The 15,657-nt window shown below is 47.1% G+C and overlaps 1 protein-coding gene across 5 annotated transcripts in view; it reads left to right on the top strand.

The window, feature by feature from the left end:
• Window positions 1–15,657, top strand: part of Tns3 (tensin 3) — a 230,275-nt gene that overhangs the window by 47,299 nt on the left and 167,319 nt on the right. For all 5 annotated transcript variants that reach the window (XM_060365655.1, XM_060365654.1, XM_060365658.1 and 2 more), the window contains exon 3: window positions 13,282–13,319. In XM_060365655.1, the coding sequence (XP_060221638.1) occupies window positions 13,282–13,319 (38 nt within the window). The remainder of the gene's footprint in view (window positions 1–13,281; window positions 13,320–15,657) is intronic.

Here is a 15,657-nt window from a genome sequence, read left to right as displayed (position 1 = left end):
CGAGGGCCTCAGCTGCCTTTTGCTCTGAGGTCATCTCCTACAGGCCAGCACGGCTCTAAGCCGTGGCATGCCCCAGAGTACAGGGTCTGGGAAGATGTCCTTGCTGCTGAGGGCAGCCAGGCAGTGGTGGGCAGGCCCTCGTTGATTGAGTAGGGGACTCCTTGTGTCAGACTGACATGTAGGCAAGTGGGAGTGGTACAGCCACGGGAGCAGGGCCTCCCCATCCCCTTACTGTAGGCCTAAAGGGAAAAAGAAAAGAGCTGAGAGCAGGTCATTGGTGCTCAGGAGATCATTAGTGGGCTGGCAGAGGTGACCTTGATGGGAGGGAACCTATACTACCCTCTGTGCCTATGAGCTCTCTGGGGTTGTACTTGTGGCCTGAGTCCAACCGGAAGCCAACCACGCTGCCTCTGGGTAGAAAGCAGGTTCTAGAACGTTTTTCTAGCCAAGGGATGTACCACTGAGTGCTTCTGGACTGTCTGGCCTGTTTGCAAACAGTACTGCCCTGTATGTCAGAGCACCAGGCCTTTCCTGAGCAAGTTGTGTCCACACAGGAGGGTCAGATCAGCCATGGTATAGTGGCGCTTTCCGTGTGCAGACCAGAGGTGGTGGTTTCAGTGTGTCATCTTCTTGAGCAAGCTTGCTCTTCAGTGTCTGAGTGAAGACAGCAGCCCCTCTGACTGTCCTCTGGGATTGGCAGAGCCCCCATACACCCAGGAGCATAGCATGTATGGAAAGCCGTCTAGTTTATTAGTATTGTGAACCCCATTCTCATGGAAACACTTCTAAGAACTGGATCTTGGTGGCTGACGGAAGTACTCAGTGAGTAAAATGCTGGAACTTATGTAAAGTTTGAAAGAATGAACCGACTCCACTAAGTTGTTCTCTGACCTCTACCCATGTCCCATGGCGTTTGCAGGCTCCCCTTCACAAACTCCCCCATAATGATGTTAAAAAATAAAAGCAAACTAAAAAGTGACTGGATCTCTAAATTTGACCCCCAAGTCTAAAGAAAAAGGGGGGAAGGGAAGAAAGTACATCGAGGTGGAGTGGGGATGAGGCTCCCACCTGTGTGGTCACCTGAATCAGCATTCGCTAGTTACATGTAAGAGTGGATTAGCTAAGTGCACATCGAGCTGGGTTTTCCTCTGTGTGGCAGCCTTAACAAAGTTTCCTTCCCCACCTAGGACTAGATCCACAGAGTGCTTACACCAGAGGGCTGGCAAGGTTGGTGCACAGCCTGCAGTCGACTTTGCGGTGCACCTGCCGCAGAGTTTTCTCCCGAAAGTCCTGTATGAATGTGCTCTTATGGTGGTCCCACATGTCTAAAACCCACACGTGCTTGTTCTTGTGTGTAGGTACAGACCACGCATAGGGATCGGGTGGGGAGGGCTCTCTGGATAAAGGGGTTGGCATGCACCATGCTCACTGTCCCCCAGAGAAGGGTCGTTTCTCTTTATATATTGAGAGCTGGGTTTATTGAGGAACTAGCCCACACAACCTTCTCTCTACCTTAATATGCTGCCCTTAACACCTCATGCAATTTTTGGTTACTTTTACATAAAGAGAACAGTGGGCAGGAGCAGCAAGGAGGAGCCCAGGGCAGTGTTGAGGCTCTGACTTGCAGTCGGTGTATGTCGGTTGGCTGGGAGCCATCGTCCTTCTTGCCCTGTCATTGCCTGAGCATGGGTCTCCCTCTGTAAAGTGAGGATTTTTCTCTGATCTCTGTTGGTGATGTTTTAAGTAAGTGGTATGTGAAATGTCGGAGAGATCTCAGTGTGCCTGTGAGAATGGTATGTGCTTCTGTGTTCACATGTGAACGGGCCCTACTTACGTAGCTGTGTTTGTACATGTGAATGGCTGCAGATCTGAAATGCATGTGCACATGATTGTTTGTGAACGCGCCCATTCCTCTGACTGCATGTACACCTATCTGTGTGCATGTGTCTGTACACACAGAAGCTTCACACGAGAACGTCACTGTGGCTCAGGGCGCCTGGTAGAATCGCACCTCTCTCCTCTACCATGTTGTAATCTTAGGCAGAACATGCCTACGAGGTGCTTGAAAGAGAAAAGGGGGCTGGGTAGTGCTTTGTATGGAGGAGGTATTCAGCAGAATGAAGGCCAGCAGGATGGCTTTGTGGCCCAGAGGACACTAACTTTACCTGGCTTTCTTTTAAGTTCTGATTTTTCTGTAAGGCTGTGAGAGGTCACTAGCAAAGCCCCCACCCCTCTGGGACCCTGTGCTGCGCTGCCTCAGGGGTGCCTTACCCGACTACTATAGACAGACCAGAAGGCACTGTGCAGACTAGAAGGAGCCCTTCTCACACACTGCTTTGTTCTGGGCCCCAAACTATGAGAAATAGATTTGCTATCATAGCTCGGCTACTCAGGCTGTGGTATTTTCTTTTTTTAAATAGCAATCCAAATAGACTGAGACATTACATTTATGCACACAAGTATAGTAATTCCGTTATTATGCAATTGCTACTTTTCTTTAATGCCCTGGAATTATGTTCCAGGAATCTTAGCTCTGATCTTTCTCATGACCTCTTTTTTATTTTTCAATTATTATTAAACACAGTTGCTGCGGGTACCACTTAGCATGGAGATGTTTCATCCTGTCTCTCAAATGCTGCCCTCTCTTTGTGGTCAATGTTGTGTGTCAGGAAGTAATGCCCTGGTGCTGTGGGTTGCATGTGTGAGCCCAGAATCCTTCAACAGTGCTTCAGATCTGAAGCACCCTGCAAGTTCTGCAGGCACTGTTGCCAGCTGGGTAGGCCTGGGAGGCACAGGAGTCTGACTGCTGTGCACAGGGTTGTGGCTCAGAGGAGGGCAGACAGGAAATGCATTAGAGAGATGCCGTAGGTTCTGCATGGTGTGGGCATGGGAGGGGAGGCATCCCATTGCCAGAGGCAGTGGACTTCCAAAGGGTGCCAGGGCCCAAGGGCTTAGCCCGCTAACCTAATGAAAGTAGTGCAGCCTGCCACTCAGAGCCTTGCCTCATGAGAAAGTAGGGGGTCTGTGCTGCCAGCTGTGTTACTCCCAGATGGTGTGACCAGAACAACCTCTCTCCAAGCTCTGGTCCCCTGCCATGCCCAGTGCCCACCTCATGTAGGCTGTGGACCTGGCATCTGCTTCCTAAGTCAGTTTCCCTGCACTGGCCTTTGCCTCCCTGTCTTTTGATGCATTTCTACCTTTCCTAATGCTGTGACCCTGCAATACAGTTCTACATGTTGTGCTGACCCCAACTAGAACATTATTACATTGCTACTCCGTAACTGTAATTTTGCTGCTGCATGAATTATAATGTAAATATCTGATAGGCAGGATATTTGAGAAATGCTCTCCCCCTTGAGCCCCCCGTTTGTAACCCACAGGTTAAGAACAGCTGCTCTCTAGGCTGCTCTTGGGGTGGGGAAGGGGGAGAACCTGGGACACCATTAAGGACTGCACTTGTTCCTGAGTGGTTGTTGAGGCCGTTGAGGCTGGGCCTCCCGGCTACATCTACCTCTCTCTCTCTCTCAGACACATGACCTACCTACCCTCTCACAGTGCTCAGTCATGGCTATTTTCTGGACTTGCTTCCTGGTTAGCTCCCCCATCTGCACAAGTCTCAGTTCCTCAGAGGGTACCTTGCTGCTCCCATTCTCTCATGATGCCTGGGCGGTCAGTGAGTAGCTGCAGAATATTGTGTGGTTTCTGTCCTAGCAGGAAGCCCAGGAGGCTGAGGGGCTGACATTGCTTTGTGGACCAGGTACCTTGGTGCTGAGCGTGTCCCCAGCACAGAGCAGGCATGTTGCTCTTCAGCGCGGGTACTCACTTGGTGCTGAGCGTGTCCCCAGCACAGAGCAGGCATGTTGCTCTTCAGCGCGGGTACTCACTTGGTGCTGAGCGTGTCCCCAGCACAGAGCAGGCATGTTGCTCTTCAGCGCGGGTACTCACTTGGTGCATGTTGGCTGAACAAGTTGTTGTTTATGCATTGTTAAATGTGTGGTGATGGTTATCCTTTGAGTATGGTTTGTCCTTTCTTCATCTCCGTTGCGAATACTAAGTGACTGGGAACACTCTGACCCTGGCATCAAGAAGTGGGCCCTCTGGAAGATATTAGGATTTACAGTCTTTAGCATGGGCCTCAATGGTTAAGTACTGGTGCTTTTGTAAAAGGATGCATGTGCAGGCATGTATTACCCCTTCATGCATACACACGTGTGCTCCCTGTGTCTCATCATATGTTGTCCTTCTCTATCTTGAGACATCGCCATTAAGATAGCCATCACCGGATGTGGCCTTTGCACCTTGGAGAGGAACTGAGCCAAATCAGATTTCATTCAGTTTGTGGTTTCATTATTAGCCACACAAAATAGGGTGAGTTAATCAGGAAGGCCCCCAAAGGGCCCATGTCTGGTGGGCATGTGCCCAGTGCAGGAGTGCATTAGCATACCTGTGGCATGAAGAAAAGGACGGTTACTCTGGGTAGCCGACAGCCTCTGTGAACCAACTTTGCGAAGATGACACTCCTCTGCTGCCCAGGCTTCGAGCTCCTGCAGTGTAGTCCAGTCTCAGGGGTGCCCCAAGTTGCCCAACAGACACACAGGGACAACAGTTTGCTAGAAAATCTAGATGCAGTTGGCTGATAGAGGTCTGGCTCATCCGTCTGTTCTTCTAGGTAATTCTGAACTTTTTCCCAAGCAGTTAGAGGTGACTTCCCCAATAACCCTAGCCCAACCTCTTCCACTTTCATGTATTTTCTCCCTTAAAATGCTCCTGTGATGAGCCTGCCTGGCTCAGCAGCCCCCTCCTCCATCAGTCTTGCTCCATCCTTAGAGACAGTGGTATGACAGAATCTTCCAGAAGAACAATAAGGGAGAAGAGGCAACTGGGAAACTTCTGGCTCTGTTATGCTATTTATCTGGGGCAGAGCACCGTGTCCTCCCTTGGATTCTGCCTCCTGTACCTCCTGTTCTCAATTTTGACTGAAATGCTCTGTTCGAAGAAATCCTGGGCTTCTTCCTGCTGTTCCTCAAAGGTCTGGGTAGTTTAGGCTTTGAGGTTTTGGTGGGCAGGGGACATCTGGGTCCTGTTATTCAGTTTTGCAGGCAGATTTTGATTTTTTTTTAAACATTTTTTTTTTTTAATAGCCTGGCTTGATGTACAAGTGTTTGCTCCACAGCAACTATGATCCAGACACACAGAGTGTGGCGAGATTACTGATTTCCGCTGTGCTGCCCAGGCGATACTGCTCTCAGGGTACCCGTGGCTCTCGGGACTGCCACTGGGAACAGTTGAAGAGGCAGCTTCTCAGAGAGTGTCCCTGCATAAGGTATTGGAGAACATGAGAGGCAGAGGATGATTCATTCACAGGCCCATTTATGACTTGGTAAATATCTGGAGGCCATTGTATAAAAGACTCCGGCAACCTTGGGAGCCTGTGGCCTGGATTCCCAAGGCCCATGGAGACACTCTGAAGAATAGCACTTCCAAGACGACATGTAGCAATGTCAAGCTTTTGTAGCCAGATGGCTGTGATGTGAACCGTGGCATTGGGAGCCTGGAGTCTTAACCCTGGTTCTGAAGACTCCTCTGTGAGTAGGGAGTTGAGGTGTGCTGTATGGAGTCTGCTGTAGAGCTGAGTGTGCAGGACAGCATTGAATCCGGAGGGAGTGAGGACAGGAAGGGATGCTCTCTGAGTGAAGCAGGACTGAAACTTGAACTTCATAGCATTCCACTTTGTGGTTGATTAAATGCAAACTCTAGTTATTGCCTGAAATGCCTGCCGTGCTTCTGTGTATTTGCCTTTCAAATCCTTTGCTCGCTTAAAAATTAGATGACTTTTTCCCTTTCTTGATTTCACAGACTTCATTATGTTAAGACTGCTGCTACCTTAAAAGTTATACCAGGCAAAAACTCTTTGCCACTTTCTGATGGCTTTGACCTCCAAATAAATCGACATTTTTTTAATCTTTCTGTCTTTCAAATGCAAATTCTCATTCCCTTACTTTCCTCCTCCCGTCTGTTTACAGCATTTATAACATTGCAAAAACTGTAAAGTTTTTGGATTTACTCACCTTTTCATTTGTTCGTTCTCCTTAGAATGCCTTCCCACTCTGATTGTCATGAAGATATTCTATGACATCTAATACTCATTTCTGCCTATCCTGTTTGGCACATCAGAAATTCTTGTCCTATTGTTTTCTTTCATGAACCAAATACTTTGCCCAGTTTTGCTCCTCTTCCCTTTGAAAGCAACCTGTGATATATTTCCTGTGTCAGCTTCTTAGGGGTGGTTGAGCCCCTCATGTTTGTTTCATATTATACAACGAGCTTTATAGCTTCACATATCAGACCTTTAGCAAGCATGGTTTTTAAAGAACTACCACAGTATTTTATATGTAGATCTATCCATATATCATCTATCTTATCTATCTGTCTGTCTGTCTGTCTGTCTGTCTATCCATCAATCCTATCTATCTGTTCTACTAACTGTCTGTCCATCCATCCATCCATCCATCCATCCATCCATCCATCCATCATCTATCTTCTGTCATCTTTTTCTTATAGTCCAGGTAATTTTTCTCTTCATATCAGAAAGGTCTCTGCTATCCTAGGTCTGTTTCTCACTGCAGACGGAGGAGTGGTGGCAGCAGGCAATGATAGGGTCCCGGCTGAGGGGAACTGGGACAGCAGCTCCTCACTTCAGCACAGTTTCTGACAGATGTTTACATTATTAGCTTAGTGCCCTGGGAGCCAGTTGTTTCAGGGCCACAGAGTACCCTTTGCCTCCTGGGTCACCATGTTTAAATCAACACCTGAGATGTGCGATGGCCTGGAACTCACTTTGTGGAGCCAGATGGACTCTCCTACCTTACTACTTCCTTTCTCATTCCTTCTAGTTACTTTTAAATCTACTGAGTGCTAGGATTATGATCACACCATGTCTGGCTTGTGCTCCTGTTTACTGTTTATAAAATAGAAAAAGAATGTAAGAACATGCCTTTCTCTGTGGTTACCATGGGAGCTGGTTGAAAATGATTTGTAAAGCAAGTGGCACTATGGCAGCCAGACGTGCAGGACATAGTCAGCCGTTGCGGTGTGTATTTTCTTTTGGGCCAGGAGGTGCAGGGGCTAGTAGCCTGGAACACAGGAGGATGCCTGGGTTTCCACTGTGCAGGCTGACTCCATTAGCTTTATCTTTGTAGAATCTAGCTCCATTCTCCGTGGATAGCAACCAAAAAGGGACCCTTTCTTTCTTGTGTCTTTTGTAAGACAGTAAGAGACTTTATAGAATGTGGTAGGTTGGGTTCACTTGCCTTTCTCTTGATGAGAAGTGAATCTCTCCCCCTTTCTAAAAGCCTCAGTCAAAAAAGGGATGAATGTCATTGTCATCTCTTGTCACCGTTGTCCTGGGTTGTCACTGTTCATGTAAACCAGAATGCCTTCACTGTCACCCTGGGTTTCAGGTCACTTAGAAGACTGTGAAGATCCCTGTAGCTATGCTCCATATTTATCACCATTTAACATGATAGAAATGGAAACTGATAGTATATAAAATAAACCATTTAAAAGGAACAGTAACAAACCTATTATATGGTAATATGAATATTTTTAGTGAAAAAGGACTTTCTCAAAACTCCCATTCACAAGGAGAAGTAAGACAGGGTTCTGTGCTTTGCTTTAGTGGGAAGGCTTTCCTCTGCCTTCAGCCTGTCTACATACTGTGTAAGAGCTGGAAAAGCATGTGGCCTGGTGTTGATACATAGAGGCAAAGCTTGCTGACAGCTTATCAGATTGCTCTGGACTCTGGATTTCACAACCAGACTCAAAGGATTGTTTCTTAAAGATTAGTGTCTGTGTGGAGTCTGAAATGGAAACAATATATGTTCAGCTCTTTTTGTGTCTGTTTGGATGGTCTTGTGTGTTGAGTGTATCTTAGACCCAGCAAGTATCACAGTGCCATTTGGCAGTTTCTGGTCCATTAACTTACAAGTTTCCTGTCTGTTTTTAAATCTCAAAGAAACATCTCTACTTATTAGTAGTATCACTGTTGATTTTATCAGAAAGGTCTTGAGTTGGCGAGCTCCTGGTTTTGGGTGTAGATCTGAATAGAGAATTTCATTTGAAGTTTGAATTTTGCTGTTGGTATGACAGGCTCACTTTGATTAACTTTTAGAAACTGGCAAGGAGCCCCTTCTGAATAATCCTATTTTGTTTGCCAAGATTCCTTCAGATAAAAATGGTGATCATGAGTAGCTAGTTTAGCTGACAGCTCACAGCTGCACCAGTCCTGTTGCTGGACGATCCCCTTCTAAGTTGTCCCATTCCAAAGTGATCCCGAGACACTCATTTCAGACTTCCCCTGGCCTCTCACCAAATAGTGAAGACGTATCTCCTGACATTTTTCATTGGGATATTCTTTTGTAAAAAGATATATTTATGTGTGTATTTTATGTATAAGGCCGTCTTGTCTGCAGGTATGCCTGCATACCAAGAAAGGGTATCAGATCCCATGGGACTGCAGTTAAAGATGGTTGAGAGCTGCCGTGTGGGTGCTGGGGATTGAACTTAGGACCTCTAATAGAACAGTCAGCTTTCTTAACTGCAGAGCCATCTCTCCAGATCTCATTGGGGCATTCTTGAAGGAAGCTGCCTTTTTCGCTCTAGTGTCTGCTAGTGCAGAATAAAGTGGTAGCGAGTATAATTGGTCTCGTTTCCTAAATGCCTGCGGAGGCACCAGCAGTTTCCCTACTGTGTTAACACAGAGAAAGGGGAAGAGATGTGGGAAAAATATTGTGGCCTCATCAACTCATTATAGTCTTAGGGACCCAGAGGTCTATAGAGCCCCTCTGACAACCACTGGTCTAGGCCAGGCAGGATCTAACTCTCTGTAACCTTTCTTTGACTCACACAAGGATGGAGTGAGGGAGAAGTTACACTAAATATGAGTCTTTTGGCAAGGAGGAATCCTTGTGTCGGGAAGTGAGGGTTGACAGGCAGCAGACACTGGTCAGCACGGGGTTAAGAGCTTCTACAGCTTCCCAGGACAGGTGCATGAAGGCTCTCAGAGCATCCCTTTTTCTGGAGAATACTGCAAGGCTGTGGGAGTATCAGAGAGGCCTGAGCCTGCTGGGAAATGTTCTGTCTGTGGACAGAGAAGACACCCAAGGAGAGCTCAGGAACCATGAGTACAAGGTCCTGTGGGGACTTTGTGGAGAGAGAGGATGGTGGGGGCTGAAAGAACACGCCGAGTCCCATGAGCCCAGTGTTAAGGGGAAGGTCGTGGGCTAGGAGGAAGGAAGCTGTTCTGTTAAATGGTAACTGCCGAGACTCTGAGCAGCTGGTGGTAGCACTGGCAGATGGTACCATGTCCTCTTTCTGGCCGTCTATCACATGAGGAAGCTGAGTCCAGAGTGCGGGGGACTCTGAGTCTCGGAGCTGAGTCTTGGAGGATACAGGGCAATTTCAGCAGGAAGAAGTTGGTTAGGATGCTGAGGAGGCAGAAGTGGATGAGTAATGGCACTGTCTTCTTTTCGAGGGGCAGAAGTGGATGGGTAATGACACTGCTATCTTTTTTTTCTCTTTCAATTTTTAAACTTATGTTTTACTTTTTATCCTTGGATAAGAAAAGCATACAGGTTGATCGGAGATGTTACAAACCAAAATGTGTCAAGATCTAAAACTTGGATGCACAAACTATTTCAGATTTTGGAGCATTTCAAACTTTGGACTTCTGGAGTAAAATAATAGGCCAGCAAAGTCTATGAAAATGTTCTTAAATCTGAAACTTCCTGGTCCCAGGCACTTTGGAGAAGGGGCACACAGCCTGTACTTGCCTTGAGGATGAACAAGATTCGTGTCCATAAGTGACTGTGAGGAAGTCCTGAGGAAATGGTGGTGTACGTATTTATATAACACGGCTTTACACTCTATGGATATTAGCCCGCCAGTAATGGCGTGGGAATCACAGCCCAAGGAAACACCACTTGTTGGCCTAGAAATCATGGATTTATGAGCTGATCATTTTCATTTGGCAAATGAAGCAAGAGTTGGTGTAATCTCAGCACTTGAGAGGCTGAGGCAGGGGGTTTGCCATAAGCTTAAAGTTAGCCTGAGCTACAGAGTGAGATTCTGTCCCAGGCACAGCAATGGAGCCCCTCCCTCTCCTCCCTGTCTTCCTAACATTTTAAACTAATTGATCAATCAATTTAAGACTTGGTTACTTTTATTTTAAATGTGTCAGTGTTTTGCCTGCATGCATATCTGTGCACCTTACCTTGCCTGTGGAGGTCAGAAGATAGAGTCAGAACTTCTGGAACTGGAATGAGTCACCATGTGGGTGCTGGGAATTGAACACGGGTCCTCTGGAAGAGCACCAGCACTCTTTAACCACTGTGCCATCTCTTCAACTACATCCATTTACTCTTAGTAGTTCAGGACCGTTTGTTTAATAGACAGCTGGTAAGCATTTATGAAAGTCCAGAGAGTAATTGGAGTGCATTAAATACGTATGTGAAAATGTCAGAGATCAAATAGAATAAAGCGTGATAGTTTCTGGCCAGGTGGGTGGGATTGGCTAAGGGACAAAACCAATGGGGATATTTTTGCCTTTGGGGCCTGTGTGCCTGTTGGTGAGGAGCTCTTGTGATTTGCTGGTGCCTTCCTAACTTGGGACCCAAAGGCTATCAGGTGCAAGGCGCTTGCTGTGTGTCATCTTGCTGGCCTTGGGCTTCTGCCAGAGCACCTGCAGCAGGTCATCTTCTACCAGCATACCTGGTCATGGTTGATGTGTGACTGAATCCTCAGGTTCCGTCCACAGACTCTGACCTTCCCTCAACCAAAGGAGAAAGGATGAGTGGCTTCTTGCTGGGATGTGGTAAGGTTTTAAGAATGCCTGTGCAATCCAGACTGGAGTGAATTGCCTACTGTGGGCTCCACTAGTGTTGCCCTTGTTAGGAAATGATGGTACACAGCAAAGACCATCTATCCTTCATCCTGCAGCTTCTCCTGAGGAATGGGCTGTTAGGATGATCCTGACATGACAAACCATGGGGTCAGAGGCACCAAAGCAGATAGGAGGGCTTCAGAGGCAAGTGTAGGATAGTCAGAATGGACACTGGAAACAGGCTGAGGTGGGCAGGGGTGTGTGGGGAGCTAGTGTGAGTCCACTGTGGACCTCGGTTTGATGCTGAGGAGACTAGCTTTCCCTGTAGATGTTAGGACATATGCTCATTTTCTGTTATGGTCATAAGGCAGCAAACATGTGATAGCAGAAACTGAAGTAGGGACAGAGATGGCTGGATTTCACTGTGCCATGAACATGCTGTTAGTACCTTGGTATAACTGTTGGCACCTGCCCTTTCTCACCACATCTTGGATTGGGAGTGTAAGGTTTAGGGGGCCAGGGAGATCCCACTCAGCTTCTTTTCAGAGGCTGTCATCTGGAGGCCTGACCGAGGTTGGAGTCTGCTGTCTCTGAGACATCACAGTTGTAGAGTTGGCAGGCCGAGCTGGCCAAATGCTGGATGTTGGCTGATAGCTTCTAGTTCTTTCCAAATTGGTAGCTCTGCATGGTTGCTGAAGTGGTCCTGCAAAGTGGCAGAAGTCATCATATTCTTTGCCTTCAGAAGCCACACAGCAACCTCTCTGGCGTGTTGTGCTAAATGCAGACTGCAGTGATTCATTGTATAAGGTGCTGGAATTATTAAGGACATCGCAAAGGCTGGACAAATCTGCTGCTTCTGGGGTGTGCTACCCCCTTCTTTTGCTGTTTTTACAGTCCTCTGCGTGGGCTGTCTTCTGTCTGGGTTTTTAAGCTCTCCTGGAAGCCCTGTTGTTATCCAGTAAAAATCTTGATTTCGAAATAACCTGGTCACCATTATATGTTGTGCTGATTTTAGAAGATTGGAAAATAAATATTTGTGGTAGCTATTCTAACAGTTCTCAAAAGCTTGCACAGACAATTGAAAAACTGGATCATACACACAGATAAAGCCTGAATAGATTGTTAACTCCTGGGGTTCACAAAATTTTAGGTCCTGGGCAACTGTATCTGTCTCAGCTTACTTAACAGTTTGTGAACCTTTGTGGCTAAGTATTGTCTAGATGGCAGAGTGGAAACTTCCCTGAGCTCCTGGGCTCACCGCACCAAGCTGAGAATTGGTCCTTGGTCTCTCTGACCTCTGAGGCCTTGTTGTCTGGACTCTGGACTCTTCTGCTTGGGGCATTACTTTGTAGTTTGAAAGCAAGGGCCCATGAAGGATTCCATTTGACATTGATAGTTCTGAGGGGGAACAGAGGTCCAAAGAGGTCCTAGGATTTTCCTGGGGCAGTCCTGCTGGAGAGACAGAGCCCAGACAGGAAGTCTCAGGGAGGTGCCATGGGGAAGGCGTTGAGGCCTCTTCGATGCTCCCCGGGGTGGTTGTGGTAGGCTGATATGTGCAGTTGCTTCATTTTCCCACTGTCCTCGTCCTGCCCTCTCTCCCACGTATGGCCTTGTCATTGTATTGCACCACGCTGCTGCTACTGGCCTTTTATTCCTTGAGGCCCAGCTTCGGACTGCCTCTGGGCCAGAGGGGAGGGCCTGTGAAATCCGCATTGGTTCCAGCACCCCGAATGCATTGTCGGGGCCTCCGATGACACAGGACCCGCTCTGCTCACATAATGGCCCCTGTTGAAGGACTCTTCTGTAGGAATTTAGACATGAATTTATTCTGACAGTGCCTGCTTAGGTCTCCCGGAAGTGGAAACCTGCAGAGACCAAATGAACTCGTGACTTTCTGCCTTCTAGGAGGGCTCTGACAAATGCCTGAGGCTTTGTTCCTTCTTTTCCTCCTTTTCTTCTTTCCCCAGGGATCGGTTATAACTTGTAGGCATGCGTGAAGAACTTTTGCTCCCCAGGTCCTGCCTTTTTTCTTTAGGTCTCCAACCTGGCTTGATGAGCCTTTTAAAAATACCAGTCTACTTATGAGACTCCACTTGCTGATAAATTTCTACCTGGGCTGTGTGAGCTTTTGTTATTATTATTACTATTTTTTTTTTACCTGTTCTGGGAATTGAATGCAAGTCTTGTTACGTATTGAGCACATGGTCAACCACACAGCTGTAACTCATTTCTTAGATGTCACTTTTGTCTCATTCTGCATTCTCAGTGCACAGCCACCTTTTTTCAGGGAGAGAGCTGGCTTCCTCCCTTAGCTTTTGCTACTAGACTTTCTTGAGGAGGGAGACCTGGCAAGTGTCACCTGAGATTGCTTGAGTAACAGACATTCTTTCTCTTTCTTTCAGCCTGCAAGTATTCCTGCCACAAGAAATGTGAAGCCCAGGTAAGCATTCTGTGGCTTTTCCGGTGTGACTTCTTTGAGTTGGCTTCTGGTGGGGGACTTCTTTGAGCTGGCCTTTACTGACTGATATGCAGCAGGGGAGGGGGCCCCTGGACCACAGTCTCGGAATGGAACCCAGGAACAGAGGCCTGTCGACACTACTGAGTGTGGCATGAACTTTCATCTCAAGAACAAACCAAAAGGGCTTTGAAAATATATGTTTTAGTTAAGGAAAATAATTCTGAAGATTTTGATATCAGATAAGACCTCAGTCATCCTCTCCTGGCCGCACCACCAGCTCCTTCCCAGTGATGAGTGATCCCTACTTTCTCCGTGTGTTGGCTTCCATTCTTGGGGCAGAAGCATAGAAGCAGAGAGTCAGGACACATGTTCAGCCCAGAGGAACATGCTGGCTCATTTGATGGCTACTTGGGAAAACCTGGGCAACCTAGAGAAGGGATCAGTAGGCCTAGTGTGTGTGTCCCCAGAGTGTTGCAAGGGCCACGTGGTCCTCTGGTTGCTGTAGACTGGATCCCTTGCCTGTGATGAGCAGGAAAGTGAGGGCCTCTAGAAATGCAGGTGGCAAGGATATAGCTTACAGTTCTTTCCCTTCTCTGTGTCCACAGCTCTTGGTTTTGGTTTTCAGCTTTGAAATTGGTTTTCAGTGTAACTACAGTCTTTCAAAACCTTTCTGTCAAACCATCAGGGGCTTGGTGAGCTGTCCCTCTGGCTGTAGGATGAAGATGGGGTTCTGCTGATGTTGTAGAGCTCATAGGTCAGACTGTTCTCAGATTTCCAGCCCATCTTCAGTCTCTGAACTGGAGGTTGTGTTGGAACTCTTAAGGATACCATTAATCTCCATGGATTCATATGCATGTTTTCCATATGAGGACTAGGAAGAGAGGGAAGATTTCCTCCACACAAAAACATACTTACACATATACATATATGTACACACCTCCACATGCATATTCTCCTTTTGTACATATGTACATGTGTGTAACCCTGAGCACACATAGGCACATATAGTCACATATACACACAAGCACCTGCACAGATGGAAAATGAACAGTCTTTGCCCTTTTTTTTTTTTTTTCCTCAAAAATAAGTGACTTATATTTTTGAGTGCTTTTCTGGACAGCTCTAGAACATGCAGAAAGCAGATAGGATTGCTCAGTACTGCTCAATGCCTTACCCAGTTTAAAACTAGCAGCCCTCTATCCTCTTCACCCTCTGCCTGTCTTTCTAAAGGTCACTTGGGAGATTTCCTGAGTCTAATAGGGTGACAGGGAGCACCTCCGCCTTCCTTTCCCACTCAGCTCTGCCCTGGAGAAGGCTGTTTCCCACCAGGGGCCACTGTTTCTTCTTTACACCCACCCCTGGCTGGGATGGATTTCTAACCTCCATTTACCTTAGCTTCCCTTCCATGAGCTGCTCACCTTTAGTGGAGGGAATCAGGTTGCAGTGGAGCCTCCGATTGGGAGTGCTGTGCTGAGTGGGGAACAGTTAATTTTGGGAGTACTTCTGACTTGCAGAGGTTCCATTCCCACCCAAGTGTGCCTTTTGCAGTGGTGGTGTGTCTCTTGTGGTGGCCCTTGTCCTCATAGCGTATGTCTGGTCACTGATGTGGGTGTGATCAAAGGGCTGAAAGCTTGTCTTGTCACCCACTCTATCACCTGACTCTATTCCCAGCTAGTCACCTCTGACCTGAGCTGCAGAAACGAGCCTGCATCACTTCTTCCATCTCTGACTACTTAGGAGTCCTTGGCTCCAGGAATCGGCAAGAAGCCTTAAGTATAACTGATACAGCATTGCTAACCCTAGCAGTTGGCAGTTTGCTGAGAGACGAATAGGCTTTTCCTCCTATCAGATTCTGCCAGAGGGAAAATGTATCCACATTCTTTTTTTTTTTTTTTTTTAATATATGGCTTTGAATAGCATGACAGAATGCCACCAGCAATAACAAAGCATCTTCTCATTCCAAAGATATAAAGCCATGGTGTGGGGAACTGAGAGCCATACATAATCAGCAGCCCGGCAGAGCTTGTTGGCGAGCATTTCTTTTCTTTCAGGAATCAGAATGTGGTTTCTCTCACATTACTGCTGTGGGTTCTGGGTCCTTGATTATTGTGTGACACAGGTCTCACTTGGGGTGTGGGTTTTTATTACTGTGTATGTATTACTGTGCAACCTCTCTGGATGGAGCTTTGGGAAATGGGGAAGCTTTGGTTAGGGTTTGGACTTGGGTCTCATGTCAGACAACATCTGTCTTGTGCTGACAGGGTGACATGTATCCCATGTACCCTCCTCGTTGGTGTCCCTGAGGGTGAGAGCTGGGGAT

The sequence above is a fragment of the Meriones unguiculatus genome, chromosome 12, assembly GCF_030254825.1.
Source record: "Meriones unguiculatus strain TT.TT164.6M chromosome 12, Bangor_MerUng_6.1, whole genome shotgun sequence".
Taxonomy (NCBI): Eukaryota; Metazoa; Chordata; class Mammalia; order Rodentia; family Muridae; genus Meriones; species Meriones unguiculatus.
This window is presented reverse-complemented; position numbering and strand designations above follow the sequence as displayed.